Genomic DNA, 20633 nt, shown 5'->3' on the forward strand with positions numbered 1-20633 from the left:
CTGGGTGGGTGACTGGGTGGGTGGGTGACACTTGAGTGACTGGGTGAAAGTGGGTGACTGGGTGAAAGTGGGTGACTGGGGGAAAGTGGGTGACTGGGGGAAAGTGGGTGACTGGGGGAAAGTGGGTGAGTGAAAGTGGGTGAGTGAGTGACTGGGTGGGTGTGTGGGTGACTGGGTGGGTGACTTTGACTGGGTGACAGTGGGTGGGTGGGAGACGGTGGGTAACTGGGTGACAGTGCGTGGGTGGGAGACGGTGTGTGACTTACCTTGACTGGGTGTTGTTTCCTGGCGGCAGACGGTTCCCCTCCTGGCACAAATATCCCCGTGGCATCAGGCTGGGGCAGGAGGTGGGTTCGGAAGCTGGCGGGGGGGCAAGAGTGGCAGGCTGGGGCAGGAGACCCGCGCCACGTGAGGGTGAGTGCAGGAGGCTCGGCCCGCGCTTCCCCTCCATCCGGGAGCCGTTGCACGTGATGGTGAGTGCAGGAGGCCGGGGGAGTGCAGGAGGCCCGGCCCGCGCTTCCCCTCCGTCCGGGAGCCGTTGCACGTGATGATGAGTGCAGGAGGCCCGGCCTGCGCTTCCCCTCCGTCCGGGAGCGCACGTGATAGTGCGGCTGGGGATGTTGCGGAGCGTGCGGGTTTGGGGGAGGTGGGGGAGAGAGTGAGGGGCACCGGGAGAGGGGGGGGAGGAGGGTGTGGAAGGTGAGCTGCGGTCCGACTGACGGGGGAGAGTGAGGCCAAGCAAGTAAGTAAGTGTGTGTGTTGTGTGTCCTTTGGCCCGTCACTCCGCCTCAGGCCAATGAGAGGTGTGCGGGGGCGGGCGGGCCAAGGGACCAATGAAATTTCCCCCAGGGACAGAGGCCATGCAGACAGGCATACAGTGCTTTCACAAATATAGTATATAAGATAAGATGGGGCAATTTCTAAATAGATTTATGCCTGATATAATAAACACTGTAATAGTGTGTTTAGTAGTATAAGTTAATCTTTAATTTCCATTACTACAATACAAGTATGAATCTAATGTTAGATCCACAATGTAAACCTGTTGTTAAAGCAACCATAGGGATCAATGAGTTAATCTAAATGTATTGCAATGGAAATGAATGATCGATAATCATAAATGCATACATATATTAAGAAGACTATATAAATCATCATAAACATTATTTGGGATCAGCATGTAGTTAGATAAAATATAACCAAAACCAAATGTGAAAAAGAACAAAAAAAAGGGGGGGGGTGGAGGAAGGGGGGGAGGGGGAGGAAGGGGGGGGGGAAGGAAAAAATATATAATGAAACATATGAACGTATTAAATAAATACTTTCAGGTCCCATTCAGTGTTGAGACCTTTCGGTATTATAGTATCTATGGTAAAAATCCAAAATGCTTCTCTTTGGTAGAGAATTTTAGATCTATCTCCACCTCGAATATGTAATTTGATTTTTTTCTAGCGCAATGCATTTGAAATGTTCAAGACTGCCATTTTGACAGTCTTTGAAATGACTTGAGACCGGATGAGTAACATCCATGTTTTTTATATGTCTCATTTGCTCAAGCATCCTTATTTTAAATGCTCTAGTGGTAAGTCCCACATATCTTTTATTGAACCCGCAAGTGATCATATATATTATATGATCAGAATTACACTTTAGGAAGGAGAGTATTTTAAATTCTTTTGTGTTGTTACTATTAGTGAAGATTTTGGATTTTTGGACATATTGGCAAACTTTGCATTTTTGAGAGCTATGGACTAATGGAGGACAGCTGCACTGTGAGTATTTGCAACTCCAAGCTGATCCGGTCTTGCTGCACTACACTACATGGATAACTCCTTGTCATACAGCAGCACACTCTCCAGTAATCTCTCCCTCTGATGCTCCTTATCTCCAAATCGTAAATCGCAAAAAGCATTTGCCTTTAGGTATATTACCTTTGAGCTTATCAGTCGGGTTGTTTCTTCTGCACTGTATATTTGTCTAAACGAACAGAGGAGAGAACAGAAACCTAGAATGGGCACTCTAAACACCTGGTGGGTGATATATGAACAGGTTAAAACATAATACTTTATTATCCATGTAAAATAATGGGGAGTAAAACGAGTATCAAACGCTCAGATCCTAGGTATGAACAAGTGCGATGTTCCGGATCAAAAATACAGACTGCAAGGAACACTAAATAAGTGTCTTCAGTTTGAACAAGTGGATGGGATAAACCGCTTGTAAGGGTAAGCTAAAAACTCTAGTGCAGTGATACGTATTAGTGCGCAGACCCTGGAGAAACAATAAAGCAACGGACAAGGAGGCTGACCCTAGCCAGGTCTGCCAATTGCTGGATGGTATAGTTTGTGGCTAGATGACACAGTCTCCTAGCTGTAGTGTGTACTACAAACACCATAAAGGTATAGTGATAAAGTGATGTAGCTATGTGGTGTAAATGACCAAGGTACAGGGCCTAAAAATGTAGCTCAGTTCACCTGGATAGACTGTAGATCCTATGTATGGTGAAACTGAGTATACCAACTAGCGTGGCAAATGTATAACACTAAATACATACACTGGGTACACTTAAAGGGAAAACGAGCACAACTCAATGTAGTCATCTCGTATAACTCTCACAAGGAATATGCCTGTGGTATTCAACATGCAATGTAGAAATCCACACAGTGCAGACCTCAATGGGTAAATGATAACTGTATGATACCAGCACTGACCCGACACCAGCTCTGTTAATCAGGGCTGGTCAATAAAGGGTCAGTGCAAATGAGGAGGTGAATCAATGATATAACATAGTTAGGGTGCACCTTGGACACCCTACTCCTACAGTGTAAGCACACAGAGTAAAAGCTCCTGGTTATGAGGGCTTCCTTAGATCATCCAATCATGAAAGCCACGTATTAGTATGCACACAGCAAATGCTAGCAGACACTGCCGCCAGCTGACTCGCGAGTAAGCATGCGAGTCATGCGCGTGCCCCTGTATGCAGACGCGCGCGTTTCGCGTTGCCATGGTTCCTCAAGGTAAATACGACACAGTGTAATTATGTCATGTGTTGTTGTTCATCTGAGGTTTTATTTACCTAATTTTTAGACCTGCTAAGGAACAGATGATTGTTATTATGTCCTGCTATGTAAAACCATAGAATTCAAAGAGGGTGTACTTTCTTTTTCACACAACTGTACAGTTGTGTTGGGTTATGGCTTAAAGCTGCAGGTCAGTCTTTTTTTTTTTTTTTTAATTCAATAGTTTCATGTGGGCAATCTCTAATTACATAAAGAACTGTATAGCTGCCAGTCATTTCGTTCTCCATGTATTGATCGGCGAAATTTGGCGACATCTTTAGATATGGGATGTTTTTCATCTGCTTCTGTCAGTCAGTGGAAGCTCATGAATATTCATGAGCACTCCTGCACTGACATGTGCAAGAGGGAGGGCAGGGCTGACAAAGGGGTGTGCTAGGGCTTGTGACAGGACATGAAGGGGCAGTGCCTTAGCAAATGCTTGTTAAAATAGAATACAGGAAAATTGGTCTTTCAAAGTTGTTTTTTTAAAAACAGAAAATGCTAAAAGTATTTTTTCTTACTACAGAACTGATTTATTAAAAAAAAACCACACACGCAGGATATTGACTGAACTGCAGATTTAATCACCCCACAAGCTACGTTAGGTAACTTGCCCCAAGGAACTTATCCAAATATGTTTTTGTTTTATTGACCAATACACACACACACACTATCTCTCTCTCTCTTTCACTGAGGCACCAATTATCCGACTCCCCTACACAAGAGCAACATAGCCAGTCTTGGACCTGACTATTTTATATCTAGTACATTGTGAGTAGGCACTCTATATGAGCCAAGACATACATATGACCTACAATGATTACAAGACACCTGCACTTAGAGGCCATTTTTTTTCTTTCACCTGTTGATTTTTCTCCCATGCTCCCCTGTATTTTGAAGACTGTTTCATCTTATTAGGGACCAGGAAAGAAAGCCCCTATAGAGAGTTTGAGCTTATTTTGTTTAGTTATTTCACATTCACTGTATGCATGATTTTATTTAAAATATAAGCAGTCACAGAAGGAGCGGCTCAGTGAGTAAAAACACTGACTGGCACGGAGTTTGAATCAGGAGAGCCTGGTTCAATTCTCGGTGTCAGCTTCTTGTGACCATGGGCAAGTCACTTTATCTCCCTGTGCCTCAGGAACAAAAAACACAGATTGTAAGCTCCACGGGGCAGGGACCTGCGCCTGCAAAATGTCTCTGTAAAGTGCTATGTAAACCTAGCTATACAAGAACATATTATTATAGAAGCAACACATTATTGTCTTATCATTATTTTTCACTTGTATATTATGTCCCCCAATAAGATAGGGAAATATACTGTGTATATTTTACCATTGGGATTCTTAAGACTCCATTGTGTGGTGGGCTGCTAATCTACTCAGCCCGGCCATCACACAATGGAGGTCTGAGCCATAAAATAATTTGTGTTAGGTGAGGAGATTGGGAACACTGAAAGTGGGGAGGGCCTGGACTCAGATTGTGGGCGCCTGTACTTCAAAAGCGTCTACCTCTGCGGGAGATAACAGGCTGAAACTGGGAACCGTGGCCTGGGTCCTAGTCCCGCTGGCACATTTTCCATTTGGCAGTTTAAATTTTCCATCCTCCTGTGATCTGTCCCAAAGCACTGTTACCTCCCATTGCCCTGACTTGTCCATCTCAGATGAGGTCATCCGTTACAATTACCATGACAGTATCAAGTTACTGTACCTGCCTTTATTACTGTGGTATTGCTATGCTATAAGAAACACTAGTTAGTGACCACAAGGGCTCACCAAAGCCCCTAGCTGCACTCCCGGTATATCAGGAGATGTAGCAAAAATAAAGCAGCAGCGCAGTGACCGATGCCAAAACCCTCTAATGGGGATAGACCACTCTCAGGTCCCCACGAGACCACTATACACCAAACGAAAAATAATAAACCTTTATTAGCGATAAAATGCGCTTACCAACGGCTCCCGCGAGAGAGCGAGCAGACATGCAGGACAGCTGATATTCCGAGACGGTGGAAAGGAAGCCGAACGGACAGCTTGCTAAACCGCTGAATGATCAACGCACCTCAGCAGGTCTGGAGGACGTACTGTTAGGATCCCAGAAGCGGTTGCTTGCGATGAGAGGCAGTTTCCTGTTATTGTGTTATATTCAATGCGCAATACCTACTTGTATCTAGTAAGTAGGATTCCAATTTTTCCTTGCCGGTGTGAGACGTGGAGCCGATTTTATACGTTTATTTTTTTATTGTTTATTAAATATACCCTCTCTTTTTTTATCTTGCTTTCTCAACTTTTTTCCTACCTCTAAGGAACTTACCATTCCCTTAATCATCTAGCATTGGTACTATTTGCATTTTCAGTATTACACTATGTTTGCCCTATTTTTCTCTTTTCATGTGCTGTACCCCGTATGCTGAAATTCCATCTGGAACTATTCATAATTATTGGACCAATTGGGACATTTAAAAGGACTACCTGTGATTAATACGGTTGTATTGGTTACACAATCTATTTTTTGTCACTGTTTCAAGAATAGCACAGGCGCCACATGGTAACACTTTTTTTCATAGTACTCCCCCTATCATCTTTTGTGTTCTGTTTTTCTGCATGACATGGTTTTCACTCATTGTGGACAATATACACTCATTTTATCCCTTCACTGAGTACATTACAATTATACCTTTTCCCTCTGCTACTGTGTTTACTATTCTAGTACCACTTGCGGGACCTAGGGAAGTCATTGTCCACAGCTTCCACACCGTAATTGGCTGAGTTGACCACTCCCCCGATCCTTTTACTATTTCAGGTAACACGCCTCCTATACACATAACTCCTCCCTCTGTGAAGCGTGCCAAGACGCGCAAAATGATCGTCGGGAGAAGTGACGTCATACCTTTGATGGTCACGCGGGCGAGACGGAGCAGGCAGGCGAATGAGTACTCTTTAACTCTGCTATGGGAAACAACACACTGCGTTATGGTCGTATGCTTTTTTCAAGGTGGAATCTCAGCCTTCCAAACTGGTCTCCCATGATACTGTGCATTTATTCTGCCTACTATTGCACCAATTTCTGCCTCGGTATTGCCAATGTGTAGCCAACTGTGGGCATCATAGTACTTATATTATATTTTGTACCACTGCAGATTTATGGTTGTACTACCTTTAATACCATATGGATACACTGACATTTGACCAGCGCGTTCCCTCTGCATTGGGTTTTTGTGGTGATTTAATCCCACCCCCTCCCACTGTGCGTTTCAGTACCACCTTAGATATGTTATAACAATAATTACATATCATATGCCTTATTGCCTCATAGGGTTTGTTTACCTTCTATGTGTGGGCATACATTTAACCCACTCTAGAGCTTGCCTACCTTTGGCTCCCCTGTGTATGTTGTGGATCACTGCACCCACAAAACCATATTGTATATATGGTGCGTACATACATACCCATTTACCTCCGTCCCGTCGCTGGGGATTTTAACCTACATTGTGTATGTATTTTATCGTGTTTATCGTCGCATTTTATAGCTAATAAAGGTTTATTATTTTTCGTTTTGTGTATAGTGGTCTTGTGGGACCTGAAGGTGGTCTATCCCCATTAGAGGGTTTTGGCATCAGTCACTGTACTGTTGCTTTATTTTTGCTATGTCTCCTGATATACCCGGAGTGCAGCTTTTAGGGGCTTTTGGTGACCCCTTGTGGTCACTAACTCTTGTGTTTCTTATGACCGTTCCTTCCCTTTTTGCACCAGGTATTTTCTGGCTATTGTTGGAGAGCGTTGTGTTAACTTGTCTATTTTGGTATTGCTATGCTACCAGTATATTGACCAACCCTACTGTAAACAAGCAAATGGTTTCTCCCTTGTACAAATATTCTGGTGTTTGTGGAGATGGTCCTTCCGTAAAAAGCTTTTCCCACACTCTGTACATCTGAAATGTTTCACCCCTGTGTGAGTCCTCTGGTGCCTGGAGAGGTTTCTCTGAAAAAGGAATTGTTTCTCACACACTAAACATGTGAAAGGTTTCTCCCCTATGTGAATCCTCTGGTGTATGGGGAGGCTTTTCTTATTACTGAATAGTTTCCCACACTCTGTACGTGTGAAACGTTTCTCTCCTGTATGAATTTTATGGTGTGTGAGGAAATGGTCCTTCCGTGAAAAGCTTTTCCCACACTCGGTACATCTGAAAGGTTTCACCCCTGTGTGAATGTGCTGGTGCTTGGAGAGGCCGCTATTACAACTGAATTGTTTCTCACACACTGAACATGTGAAAGGTTTCTCCCCTGTGTGAATCCTCTGGTGTCTGTGGAGGCTTTTCTTATCAATGAATCGTTTCCCACACTCTGTACATGTGAAAGGTTTCTCTCCTGTATGAATTTTATGGTGCGTGAGGAGATAGTCCTTCTGTGAAAAGCTTTTCCCACACTCAGTACATCTGAAAGGTTTCACCGTTGTGTGAATCCTCTGGTGTCTGAAGAGGTTGGCCTTATCATTGAATGGTTTCTCACACACTGTACATGTGTAAGGTTTGTCGCCTGTATGAATCATCTGGTGTGTGAGGAGGCTTTTCTTACGAGTGAATAGTTTCCCACACTCTGTACATGTGAAAGGTTTCTCCCCTGTATGAATCATCTGGTGTGTGAGGAGGCTTTTCTTATTAGTGAATAGTTGCCCACACTCTGTACATTTGAAAGGTTTCTCCCCTGTATGAATCATCTGGTGGGTCAGGAGGCTTTTCTTATCATTGAATAGTTTCCCACACTCTGTACATGTGTAAGGTTTCGCCCCTGTATGAATCCTCTGGTGTGTGAGGAGATTGTACTTCTGTGAAAAGCTTTTCCCACACTCTGTACAGGTGTAAGGTTTCTCACCTGTATGAATCCTCTGATGTGTGAGGAGGCTTCTCTTATCACTGAATTGTTTCTCACACTCAGTACATCTGAAAGGTTTAACCCCTGTGTGAATCCTCTGGTGCCTGGAGAGGTTACTCAAATAAATGAATTGTTTTCCACACACCGGACATGTGTAACGTTTCTCCCGTGTGTGAATCCTCGTGTGTCTGACAAAGCCTTTCTTTTCACTGAATTGTTTGTCACACTCTGTACATGTGTAAGGTTTCTCCCCTGTATGAATCCTCTGGTGTGTGAGGAGATTGTACTTCTGTGAAAAGCTTTTCCCACACTCTGTGCAGGTGTAAGGTTTCTCACCTGTATGAATCCTCTGATGTGTGAGGAGGCTTCTCTTATCACTGAATTGTTTCTCACACTCAGTACATCTGAAAGGTTTAACCCCTGTGTGAATCCTCTGGTGCCTGGAGAGTTTACTCAAATAAATGAATTGTTTTCCACACACCGGACATGTGTAACGTTTCTCCCATGTGTGAATCCTCGTGTGTCTGACAAGGCCTTTCTTTTCACTGAATTGTTTGTCACACTCTGTACATGTGTAAGGTTTCTCTCCTGTGTGAATCCTCTGGTGGTGTGATAGGAGTTTCCCCTTCAGTGAAAAATGTTTTCCACAGTCTATACAGGTAAAGGGTTTCTTGCTAGTGTGGTCACACAAGTGTGTGATTAAGTCCCTATTCAGTGAGAAGCTTTTCCCACACTTAACACAAATGAAAAGCGGAGCACTGCAGCTCCTTCCTGAATCGCTTTCGTATCTTTTGCTCGACCCATTCTTGGAGTCAGTCTGTGCTGTGAGCTGTACAAGGCCTGTAAATTCACCATCATGTGGCACTGGTTCCTTGCACATATCCAACATCTGGTAGGAATCATTGGTTTTTAGCACTTCAGGGCTGCAGGAAGTGAAGCAGCTTTTAGACATGCAAGAGCTCCAGTTCTGCTCCTCGTTCAGGCAGTTCTCTAACAAAAGTAAACAAAAAAAACAGAGCTCAAATGTTTTCAATCTGTAAAGCAAATGCATAAAAAATACTTTGCAGAATTTACTTCATCACTACTTAATTAACAAAATGTTCTGTTTACTCTATACCCATAGCTCTAAAACAGTGGCCCTGAATAGTCAAAACTCCCAATGACTTTGGTGGTGTTCCCCAAAGACATGCAATATGTTTCTGGCAGTTCACACAGTGAATTAATTTTGGTAGACATATATATATTCATTCCTGTATTGATTATATACACGTACATTTACATCCTCCAAATCATAATTAACATTGAACTTGTCCATGAGAAATAAAGTTAAGGAAATCATGGTCTATCATAATAGTTAGTTAATGGTATTAACCAAACTAGACAGAAATACATAGTGTAAAAAAATATCAATAAATTCCTTTGACGCCAAATATTGGCCATTAGTGTGTGTCTACGTGTGACACACACACACAGTGACACACACACACAGTGACACACACACACAGTGACACACACACACACACACAGTGTGACACACACACACACACACACACAGTGTGACACACACACACACAGTGTGACACACACACACACACACACAGTGTGACACACACACACACACACAGTGTGACACACACACACACACACAGTGTGACACACACACACACACAGTGTGACACACACACACACACACAGTGTGACACACACACACACACAGTGTGACACACACACACACACACACAGTGTGACACACACACACACACACAGTGTCACACACACACACACAGTGTCACACACACACACACACACACAGTGTCACACACACACACAGTGTCACACACACACACAGTGACACACACACACACACACACACACAGTGTCACACACACACACACACACACACACACACACACACACACACACACACACACACACACACACAGTGTGACACACACACACACACACACACACACACACAGTGTGACACACACACACACACACACACACAGTGTGACACACACACACACACAGTGTGACACACACACACACACACACACACACACACACAGTGTGACACACACACACACACACACACACACACAGTGTGACACACACACACACACACACACACAGTGTGACACACACACACACACACACACAGTGTGACACACACACACACACACACAGTGTGACACACACACACACACACACAGTGTGACACACACACACACACACACACACACACACAGTGTGACACACACACACAGTGTGACACACACACACAGTGTGACACACACACACACACACAGTGTGACACACACACACACACACAGTGTGACACACACACACACACACAGTGTGACACACACACACACACACAGTGTGACACACACACACACACACACACAGTGTGACACACACACACACACACACACAGTGTGACACACACACACACACACACACAGTGTGACACACACACACACACACACAGTGTGACACACACACACACACACACAGTGTGACACACACACACAGTGTGACACACACACACAGTGTGACACACACACACAGTGTGACACACACACACAGTGTGACACACACACACAGTGTGACACACACACACAGTGTGACACACACACACAGTGTGACACACACACACAGTGACACACACACACAGTGACACACACACACAGTGACACACACACACAGTGACACACACACACAGTGACACACACACACAGTGACACACACACACAGTGACACACACACACAGTGACACACACACACAGTGACACACACACACAGTGACACACACACACAGTGACACACACACACAGTGACACACACACACAGTGACACACACACACAGTGACACACACACACAGTGACACACACACACAGTGACACACACACACAGTGACACACACACACAGTGACACACACACACAGTGACACACACACAGTGACACACACACAGTGACACACACACAGTGACACACACACAGTGACACACACACAGTGACACACACACAGTGACACACACACAGTGACACACACACAGTGACACACACACAGTGACACACACACAGTGACACACACACAGTGACACACACACAGTGACACACACACAGTGACACACACACAGTGACACACACACCGTGACACACACACCGTGACACACACACCGTGACACACACACCCAGTGACACACACACCCACAGTGACACACACACCCACAGTGACACACACACACACAGTGACACACACACACACAGTGACACACACACACACACACAGTGACACACACACACACACAGTGACACAGTGACACAGTGACACACACACACACACACACACAGTGACACAGTGACACAGTGACACAGTGACACACACACACACACACAGTGACACACACAGTGACACACACACACACACACACACAGTGACACACACACACACACACACACACACACACAGTGACACACACACACACACACACACACACACAGTGATACACACACACACACACACACATACACAGTGATACACACACAGTGACACACACACACACACACACACACACACACACACACACAGTGACACACACACACAGTGACACACACACACACAGTGACACACATACACACACACACAGTGTGACACACACACACACAGTGTGACACACAAACACACACACACACACAGTATGACACACACACACACACACAGTGTGACACACACAGAGAGTGACACACACACACACACACACACACAGAGTGTGACACACACACACACACACGCACACAATGTGACACACACACACACACACAGTGACACACACACAGTGACACACACACAGTGACACACACAGTGACACACACAGTGTGACACACACACACACACACACAGTGACACACACAGTGACACACACAGTGTGACACACACACACACACACACACACACACACAGTGACACACACACACACACACACACTGACACACACACACAGTGACACACACACACACACACACACACACACAGTGACACACAAAGTGACACACACAGTGACACACACACACAGTGTGACACACACACACACAGTGACACACACACACGCACAGTGACACACACACACACAGTGACACACACACACACAGTGACACACACACACACAGTGACACACACACACAGTGACACACACACACAGTGACACACACAGTGACACACACAGTGACACACACAGTGACACACACAGTGACACACACACAGTGACACACACAGTAACACACACACACAGTGACACACACAGTGTGACACACACACAGTGACACACACAGTGACACACACAGTGACACACACACAGTGACACACACACACACAGTGACACACACACACACACAGTGACACACACACACACAGTGACACACACACACACACAGTGACACACACACACACACACACACACAGTGACACACACACACACAGTGACACACACACACACACACAGTGACACACACACACACACACACACACACACACACACACACACACACACACTGACACACACACACATTGTGACACACACACAGTGACACATACACACACACAGTGACACACACACACACACACAGTGACACACACACACAGTGACAGACACACACACACACACACACACACACACACACACACACACACACACACACACACACACACACACACACACACACACACACACAGTGACACACACACACACACACACACACAGTGACACACACACACACACACAGTGACTGACACACACACACAGTGACTGACACACACACACACACACACACACACACACACACACACACACACACACACACACACACACACACACACACACACAGTGACTGACACACACACACACACACACACACACACACACACACAGTGACTGACACACACACACACACACACACACACACACACACACACACACACACACACACACACACACACACACACACACACACACACTGACACACACACTGACACACACACACAGTGACACACACTGACACACTGTGACACAGACACACACACACTGACACACACACACACTTCCCCCCTGCCTGCCTACCCCTCACCCCCTGCCCCTGCTTTCCCCTCACGCCGCCTCCTGTCTTCCGCCTCTGCCTTTTACCCACCCGCCGCCTCACACCCCTGCGCCCCACACCTGCCGCCTCTCACCCACTCGACACACACCTGACGCCTCTCACCCACTCGACACACACCCGACGCCTCCCGCCCCTACGCACTGACATCACTGACACCCGCCGCCTCACACCCTAGCGGGACCCCCACCCACAGCCAGCACTCACTACCCATCCGCCACCAGTACTGAACACCCACCCGCCGCCTCACACCCGATCACACCCTAGCGGGACATACACCTCACATTTTACATCATTTATGTCACCAAAATATACATTGTACTGTGGTGTGTTTACAATAAACCATTTTTAAACAACATCGTATTACATTTTCTTCCATGTTTCTTTTCAACATTATTATCCAACCTTTACAACAAATAGTCACCTATTGTTCCACCATTTATACATAATACTACCTATTACAGATTTATATCCCGGGCAACGGCAACTATAATATAGATAGTTGATATTTAAATATATATCTCTCCTGTCGGTATAGAACTAACATTATATGCTGCACAGGCAGAATTAAAGGTGCAGGAGACTACGTGTCCGATAGTTTGTCCCCATAATGAGCTAATCCAATTCTGCTGCTTACAGCTGTATCAAGCAGTGAAGAGGCAAATAAGCTATTGTTCCGAGACGGAACCAAACACAGGTTCATATAACCACCTTAAATCTTAACACAGTATGGTGGTTTCTAGCACGAAACACAGCAATCGTGATTAACAGTGAAGATAGACCCCACAAAGTGGCACAGATTCGTACTAGAACATAGACAGATGTCTATCTGATGTTCCGTCACTAACAGAGAAGCAAGTCCATTTATAGCTCTCGGGTAAGTATAATAGCTACAAAATATTTAGCAGCGCTTGATCAGCAGCTGATGAAATGTTAACTTCCATAGGTGTGCGTGTGTAAGTGGGAGAGTGTGTGCGTGTGTAAGTGGGAGAGTGTGTAAGTGGGAGAGTGTGTGCGTGTGTAAGTGGGAGAGTGTGTGCGTGTGTAAGTGGGAGAGTTTGTGCGTGTTCTGTTTTTCCAAGTGCATTTCCAACCTTTATACTCGTATGGGACATATTGCTCCTGTAACTCTGCTGCATGGAGCTTGTTACAGAATAATCAGCAGGCCTAGGGGCTTCCTATGAGAGGCAATAAACCCTGAATATTCCCTAAAGGTGACCATACTACTTGTAACAAGATAACGTTTGATTACCCCAAAGGATGTTATGGTTCTCACCATTGACAGCAAATGAATCTATTTCACTCTTTATTGTGGTTAGATGAGCCTCAGTGTTTGGTTCTTCTCTCTCAGACTTAATCTCTAACCTCTCTGGTACAATCACTGGGAAACCTGCCAACAAGAAAAGGAAAATCCATCATGTAAAGCTGGGAGTGGGAACTCTTCCTGTGATATCACTATACAGAAATACTGTATACTGGTTCCTAAGGGGAGGGGATAGGTAACTGATTGTACTTTATTATTAACCCTGGGTGGTTTTACCCCTGATTGCTGAAAACATGGAGTTTATGGTGCTACCAATGTTCAAACCTCAATAATAATATTAACAATATTTTCAATATAACCTTAGACAAATCATATGTGTTTGTTTATTAATAGAACATGTAGCTTATAATTGTATCCATGCTTTAATGTTAATTTCATCAAAATTGTAGACATTTCAGTCCATTTTTAAAACAAATTGAATAGAAGACCAATGAGAATACAAGGTTACTTACCCCCAACAGGAAATGAATCTATTTCTCTCTTTATTGAGGTCACATGATCCTCAGCGTTTGGTTCTTCTTTCTCCGACTTAATCTCTAATCGCTCCGGTACAACCGCTGGAAAACCTGGCAATAAGAAAAGGAAAACCCATCATGTAAAGCTGGGATTTGGGGCTCTTCTTGTGATTTCCCCTTTTCTGATATTAGTATAATGTAATACCCATCGTAAAGAAATGTTTTACTAGGCCTTCTGGCAGAAAATGGACAAATATAGTTGAAGACATATTACATTTTACCTGCTAATGGTTCTGTAAAAATACAAGATTAATTAATTTGGGAGTTTGACTCGTGTTACCTATGGCACACCTGTGAGCACGTGACCTGTATATGGGACAATGGTTAATACACACAGCTATCTAGCAGATTCACTTTCCTCCATGCATGATCCCTCAAACAAATATCCCCCTCAATCCGTCCCAATATACCATCTGTCATGAAGGGCACCTCACAAGCAACCAGGATTAATACACATCGCTAACTAGCTGCCTCACCTTTCTCCTTCGCAAAGTACTTCAAATCTAGTTAATATTTACCCCATCTCTATTACAATATATATTTAACCTGCTACCACCACCAGAGGAATGTATGTACAGAATCTCATCTCAGTTTCCTTAATAAACAATACACTTAACCATTCGCAGTAAGGGAGTGGGAAAGAACACGTATGAGGTGGAATGTCCAAATAATTGACCTGGCATTTTAAAAAACAGTGGCTTCGGGATCTAGCCACCTGGAGGCTAATTCAGTTATTTCTGTGTTTGTTATGGAAGCCATCAACTCTATCAATGGGTCACCCCATCGTTGTACTAGGTCCATGAATATTTGTTAACACTACTCCCATTCTTCTGCTGCTGAAGAAATCTGGCCTTATATTTTGGTCGCCTGAAATTAAGTTGCTGACAGATGGGTAGGACAGGCAGTTCCCCAATCGTAGGATCTTTAAGACCTCAATGGAAGGTCCCTTAGGTGTGAATGCATTTTTTGAATTGTGCAGAATACTGCACGTATTTCCAGGATGTTGATTGGTAACTTGGTCTCCTTTGATGACCATCACCCGACCATCACCCTTGGCCAATCTGTTTCCGCAGAAGCCCCCCCCACCCCATTATACTGGCATCTATAGCGAGTATATTCCATGAATGTGGAATCATAGACCTTCCTTTGTAAAGGTTTTTTGGTTTGAGACACCAATGAAGACTTTGTCTTGTAGATGCAAACAGTGCAATTCTAGCTTGCAGTGTTGGAAACCTGGTCTTGCTACGGCGAATAAAGTTGACCTATAGCCACCTGAGATGCAATCTGGTCCATGGAACTGTGTCTATGAGCGAGTTTAGAAGGCATATAGGTGCACAAACTGTAGCCAAGAAGGATGTTTCCTCTTTAGGAAAGAAGATACCTTTGCAATAATGTTGATCACTTTTACTGGGAGTAAGGAAACAATTCCCTGTTGAGTATCAAACAGGACCCAAAGAAACTTAATCTGAGCAGGAACCTTCTTGCCCTTTTCCATATTTATGAACCATCTGTGGTCTTCCAGGTGTCTGCAGACTTTCTGGACATGCAATTGTGTCAGGTGTTCTGAATGAGCTTTAATCAGCCACTCATCTACATACAGCATGACGAATATTCAATTTTGGTGAAGCTTTGCTCCGATTACCACCATTATCTTGGTAAATGTTCGAGGTGCTGTCACCAGTCTGAATGGCAAGACTTTGAACTGGAAGTGCTTGTCTCCAAGCAAAAGCGAAGAAACTAATGATGTGTGGCATATATGTAAATATGCATCTCGTAGATCGATTGAAGCCAAGTAAATCGCCTTGCTTCAGCATTGCCATGACCACCTTTAAGGATTCCATCTTGAACTGAAGGATCTTTAAGTAGTGATTGACCTTTTGAGATCTAACACTGCTCTGTGTCCTCCTGATGCCTTGGGGGACCAGAAAGAGTATTGAGTAAAACCCTTGACCGTGCTGCTCGAGTGGTACCTTTAATGGATTTTTTGGTAGGCGGGATTTCCAAAAGAAGTCGTCTGGGTCTGAGAATAGTCCTCAAAACTGGAGTTCTGCTGCTTTGGCCTCTACCAGTTGAAGTTGACTTGTGGTCTTCTCCCAGGAGGATGCAGAGACTGTTGAGGTCGCCTGTTCCAGTTTGTATTGAAAGGTCCAACTGTTCTGTAGACTCTGGCCTCCTGATAATTGCATCTTTGTTTTTGTTTTTTGGGACACGAGGACTCAAATTCTCTGCTGTGGCTGGAACGGTTCCTTGAAGGCAGAAATCCTGGTCAGGGTGTCATCTAAAGCTTCTCCAAAAAGGTAGGAACCAGTATACGGCAGAGATACTAATCCTGACTTTGAAGTATCTGCCACCCATGGTTTTAAGCACAGTGCCCATCTGGCGACTATAAGAAAGTGCTGAGGACCTTGCTGTGAATCGCATGACGTCAATGGATGTGTCGCACAGGAAATCCGTGGCGTCTTGAAAAGTCCCGTAATAACATCTGTCTGGAAGTGCCTGATTCAATTCCCCAAAGAAGATATTTCAGGGTAAATTTAAAAGCGTTACGTTTATTAGTGTCAGGACAGCCATATCTCAAATCCCCCCCCCACTTACAAAACCGGATGTCCTTATCTCTAGAAACTACCAGTCCTATAAACCCAAGGCCTGGCCAGGGGTTTAACAGGCAATAAAATCAATTCTTGTATTTTTAAGACTATTTGTAACCAATGTTTATCTCTCGTTGCCATATTGATTAAAATACTTGATAATTTCTGCCATATTTATTATAACTCCCATAACTGCAAAATAACCAGATATCCGCTCCCTGCAAATTTCAGAGTCCTCAAAATATATACAATACTCACTTAACAAGTGTGGGTCCATGCTGGTAGTGGGAAGTGCTCCTCTGTCCATGCTGGTAGTGGGCAGTGCTCCTCTGTCCATGCTGGCAGTGGGCAGTGCTCCTCTGTCCATGCTGGCAGTGGGCAGTGCTCCTCTGTCCATGCTGGCAGTGGGCAGTGCTCCTCTGTCCATGCTGGCAGTGGGCAGTGCTCCTCTGTCCATGCTGGCAGTGGGCAGTGCTCCTCCCTCCATGCTGGCAGTGTGTAGTGCTCCTCTGTCCATGCTGGCAGTGGGCAGTGCTCCTCCCTCCATGCTGGCAGTGTGTAGTGCTCCTCTGTCCATGCTGGCAGTGGGCAGTGCTCTTATGAAGATGCTGAGATAGGATGGTCCTTGATTTAGATTTGGTGGGTGCCAGCTGTACCTGTATAAAAGAGAAGAAATGTAATTAGTTCGATCTGTTTTCTTGGACAAATATACAGCATTTAGTATAAGCTTTCAAACCTAAAATTATTAAACACAAAACAACCCCAAAGGAGTCAGCGACAGGGACTCACATCTGGTCCATCCTCAAACAGGAACCTAATTTCAAAACACTACAAAATGCATGAATGGCTCAGGATTGTTATAACATAACCATCTAGTATACAAAACCACAGCACTGTATGAAGAGCAATGGATCAACAGCTATAAGAATAGCAATGCCCTTCTCAGTGCAACATAGTAACAAACTGTACAGTTTGTAAAGACATACAATACAATACAATACAGTGCTATAGTATAAATAAAAAAAGCAGATCTGGTGCTCCCATTTGGCATCCGAGAGACATATATGAAGGGTCTAACAGCAGCACAGGGTCCGTCTGCAGCCAAACACCGGCAAGGACTTGGTCGCAGCGACCACATATCCCATGGGCGGGCATATGTATATAATATATATATATATATACAGGCATACCCCGCATTAACGTACGCAATGGGACCGGAGCATGTATGTAAAGTGAAAATGTACTTAAAGTGAAGCACTACCCTTTCCCCACTTATTGATGCATGTACTGTACTGCAATCGTCATATACGTGCATAACTGATGTAAATAACGCATGTGTAACAGGCTCTATAGACTCCCTGCTTGCTCACAGCTTTGGTACAGATAGGGAGACAGTTTGCTGTTCAGGACGTGCTGACAGGCGCATGCGTGAGCTGCCGTTTGCCTATTGAACGAGATGTACTTACTCGCGAGTGTACTTAAAGTGAGTGTCCTTAAACCGGGGTATGCCTGTATATATATATAGGTAATACGATACCGTGTGACCGAATATCAGAGGCAGCACTCCACGAGGTAGTCAAAAGATTTTGTATTTAGTGAGACATAAAAACCAACGTTTCGGTCCTCCACATGGGACCTTTCTCAAGGTGATGTGAGAAAGGTCCCGTGTGGAGGACCGAAACGTTGGTTTTTATGTCTCACTAAATACAAAATCTTTTGACTACCTCGTGGAGTGCTGCCTCTGATATTCGGTCACACGGTATCGTATTACCTATTTGGTTTATATAGGATTTGCACCCACTCTCATCTACCTGACGGAGTGCCTTGCTCTTATCTATTTATTATATATATATATATATATACACACACATACATACACACACACGTGTGTGTGTATAAGATACACACACGAATACATACGTATGGGTATGTACAAGAAACAAACAGTAGCCTAAAATAGGCACTCAAGCGTATCTAAAAAATGGCAAATTTATTGAACAAACAGGGAAAATATAAAAAATAGCTGGGAAAAGCCCCTAGTACCAAAAACGAACTTCCTAAGCAATAAGTAGTTAGTATGCAAAAGGTAAGGATGGAGCGGCTCAGTGAGTAACGACACTGACTGACCCTGAGATTGGGGCAGGGGAACCTGGTTCAATTCTCGGTGTCGGCTCCTTGTGGCCTTGGGCAAGTCACTTTATCTCCCTGTGCCTCAGGCACCAAAAACATAGATTGTAAGCTCCACAGGGCAGGGACCTGTGCCTGCAAAATGTCTCTGTAAAAGCGCTGTGTACAATTAGCAGCGCTATACAAGAACATGCTATTATTATTATTATTATTATAATATGACCACGGCACATGGAATAAATGACAAATAATACATGGTTAAAAATACAGTTACATAAATGTACTATATAAAAGACATAGCATGCATAGCAAATGCTTTGTAGAACACAGCCCCTCGTGCAGCGAGAGAGAGAAAAAATTAATCTAAGTAGTGTGTGCGTCTATGTATTTGGGGGAGGGTAGTGTATGTATTTCTAAATGACACTGTTTTGCACAGAAAAATAAAATGGGACTTATTATAGCGAGATGCATTTTATTCTGATTAAAGTTTGACATATGCTAATGCTTATACAGTATATACCTGAGGCTCTGGTCTCTCCTCTGCTGCAGTCACAGATCCGGGTCACTGCTATTTTTCTAATGTTCTGATTTCTCAGGAAGTGGAAACACTGACTACATCCGGGTCACAGCTCCGTGTCCTACTGCGCATGCTCACACGAAGGGTGTCATGGGAATTGTAGTTTTTTTTAAGACCAGTACAGATTAAGTGTCACATACTGTGTAAATCAGTAACATTTCCCCTGCTCCCCACACAAAGCCCCCCCCCCCTCTGACCACACAAAGCCCCCCCCCCTCTCACCACACAAATCCCCCCCCCTCTCACCACACAAAGCCCCCCCTCCTCTCACCACACAAAGCCCCCCCCCTCTCACCACACAAAGCCCCGGGTGGTATATGGGGACGGATTTAGGGGTGATATTGTTCATTTGTGGGACCCTTGCGAAGGTGATAAGTGGGACAGCCTGCGAGCTGTGTATTCACCTTTGTCCGGTAT

At 44.5% G+C, this 20633-nt stretch overlaps 1 protein-coding gene across 2 annotated transcripts; it reads right to left on the reverse strand.

Moving 5' to 3' along the window:
* Window positions 1-786: 786 nt before the first annotated feature.
* LOC142472729 (uncharacterized) lies at window positions 787-20239 on the reverse strand. 2 transcript variants are annotated; one of them, XM_075579874.1, is made up of 5 exons: window positions 20160-20239; window positions 17771-18168; window positions 14862-14975; window positions 14362-14475; window positions 787-8919 (listed from the first exon to the last, which is right to left on the reverse strand). In XM_075579874.1, exons 2-5 carry the CDS (start codon window positions 18087-18089, stop codon window positions 6893-6895), a joined length of 2574 nt encoding a protein of 857 aa, XP_075435989.1. In that variant the 5' UTR covers window positions 18090-18168; window positions 20160-20239; the 3' UTR covers window positions 787-6892. The 2 variants fall into 2 exon arrangements, with proteins under 2 accessions (XP_075435989.1, XP_075435990.1); XM_075579875.1 differs by lacking the exon at window positions 14362-14475.
* Window positions 20240-20633: the final 394 nt, after the last annotated feature.

This window comes from Ascaphus truei, chromosome 22 (assembly GCF_040206685.1).
Source record: "Ascaphus truei isolate aAscTru1 chromosome 22, aAscTru1.hap1, whole genome shotgun sequence".
In the NCBI taxonomy this organism is placed as follows: domain Eukaryota; kingdom Metazoa; phylum Chordata; class Amphibia; order Anura; family Ascaphidae; genus Ascaphus; species Ascaphus truei.

Excerpts from the sequence above, each read along its gene's own strand:
- LOC142472729 (XM_075579874.1), bottom strand. The coding sequence starts at position 18,089 with ATGGACAGAGGAGCACTACACACTGCCAGCATGGAGGGAGGAGCACTG. Across the intron at positions 14,976-17,770 it reads CATGGACCCACACTTGTTAA|GTTTTCCAGCGGTTGTACCG; the intron begins GTGAGTATTGTA and ends TCTTATTGCCAG. Across the intron at positions 14,476-14,861 it reads AGATTCATTTCCTGTTGGGG|GTTTCCCAGTGATTGTACCA; the intron begins GTAAGTAACCTT and ends TCTTGTTGGCAG.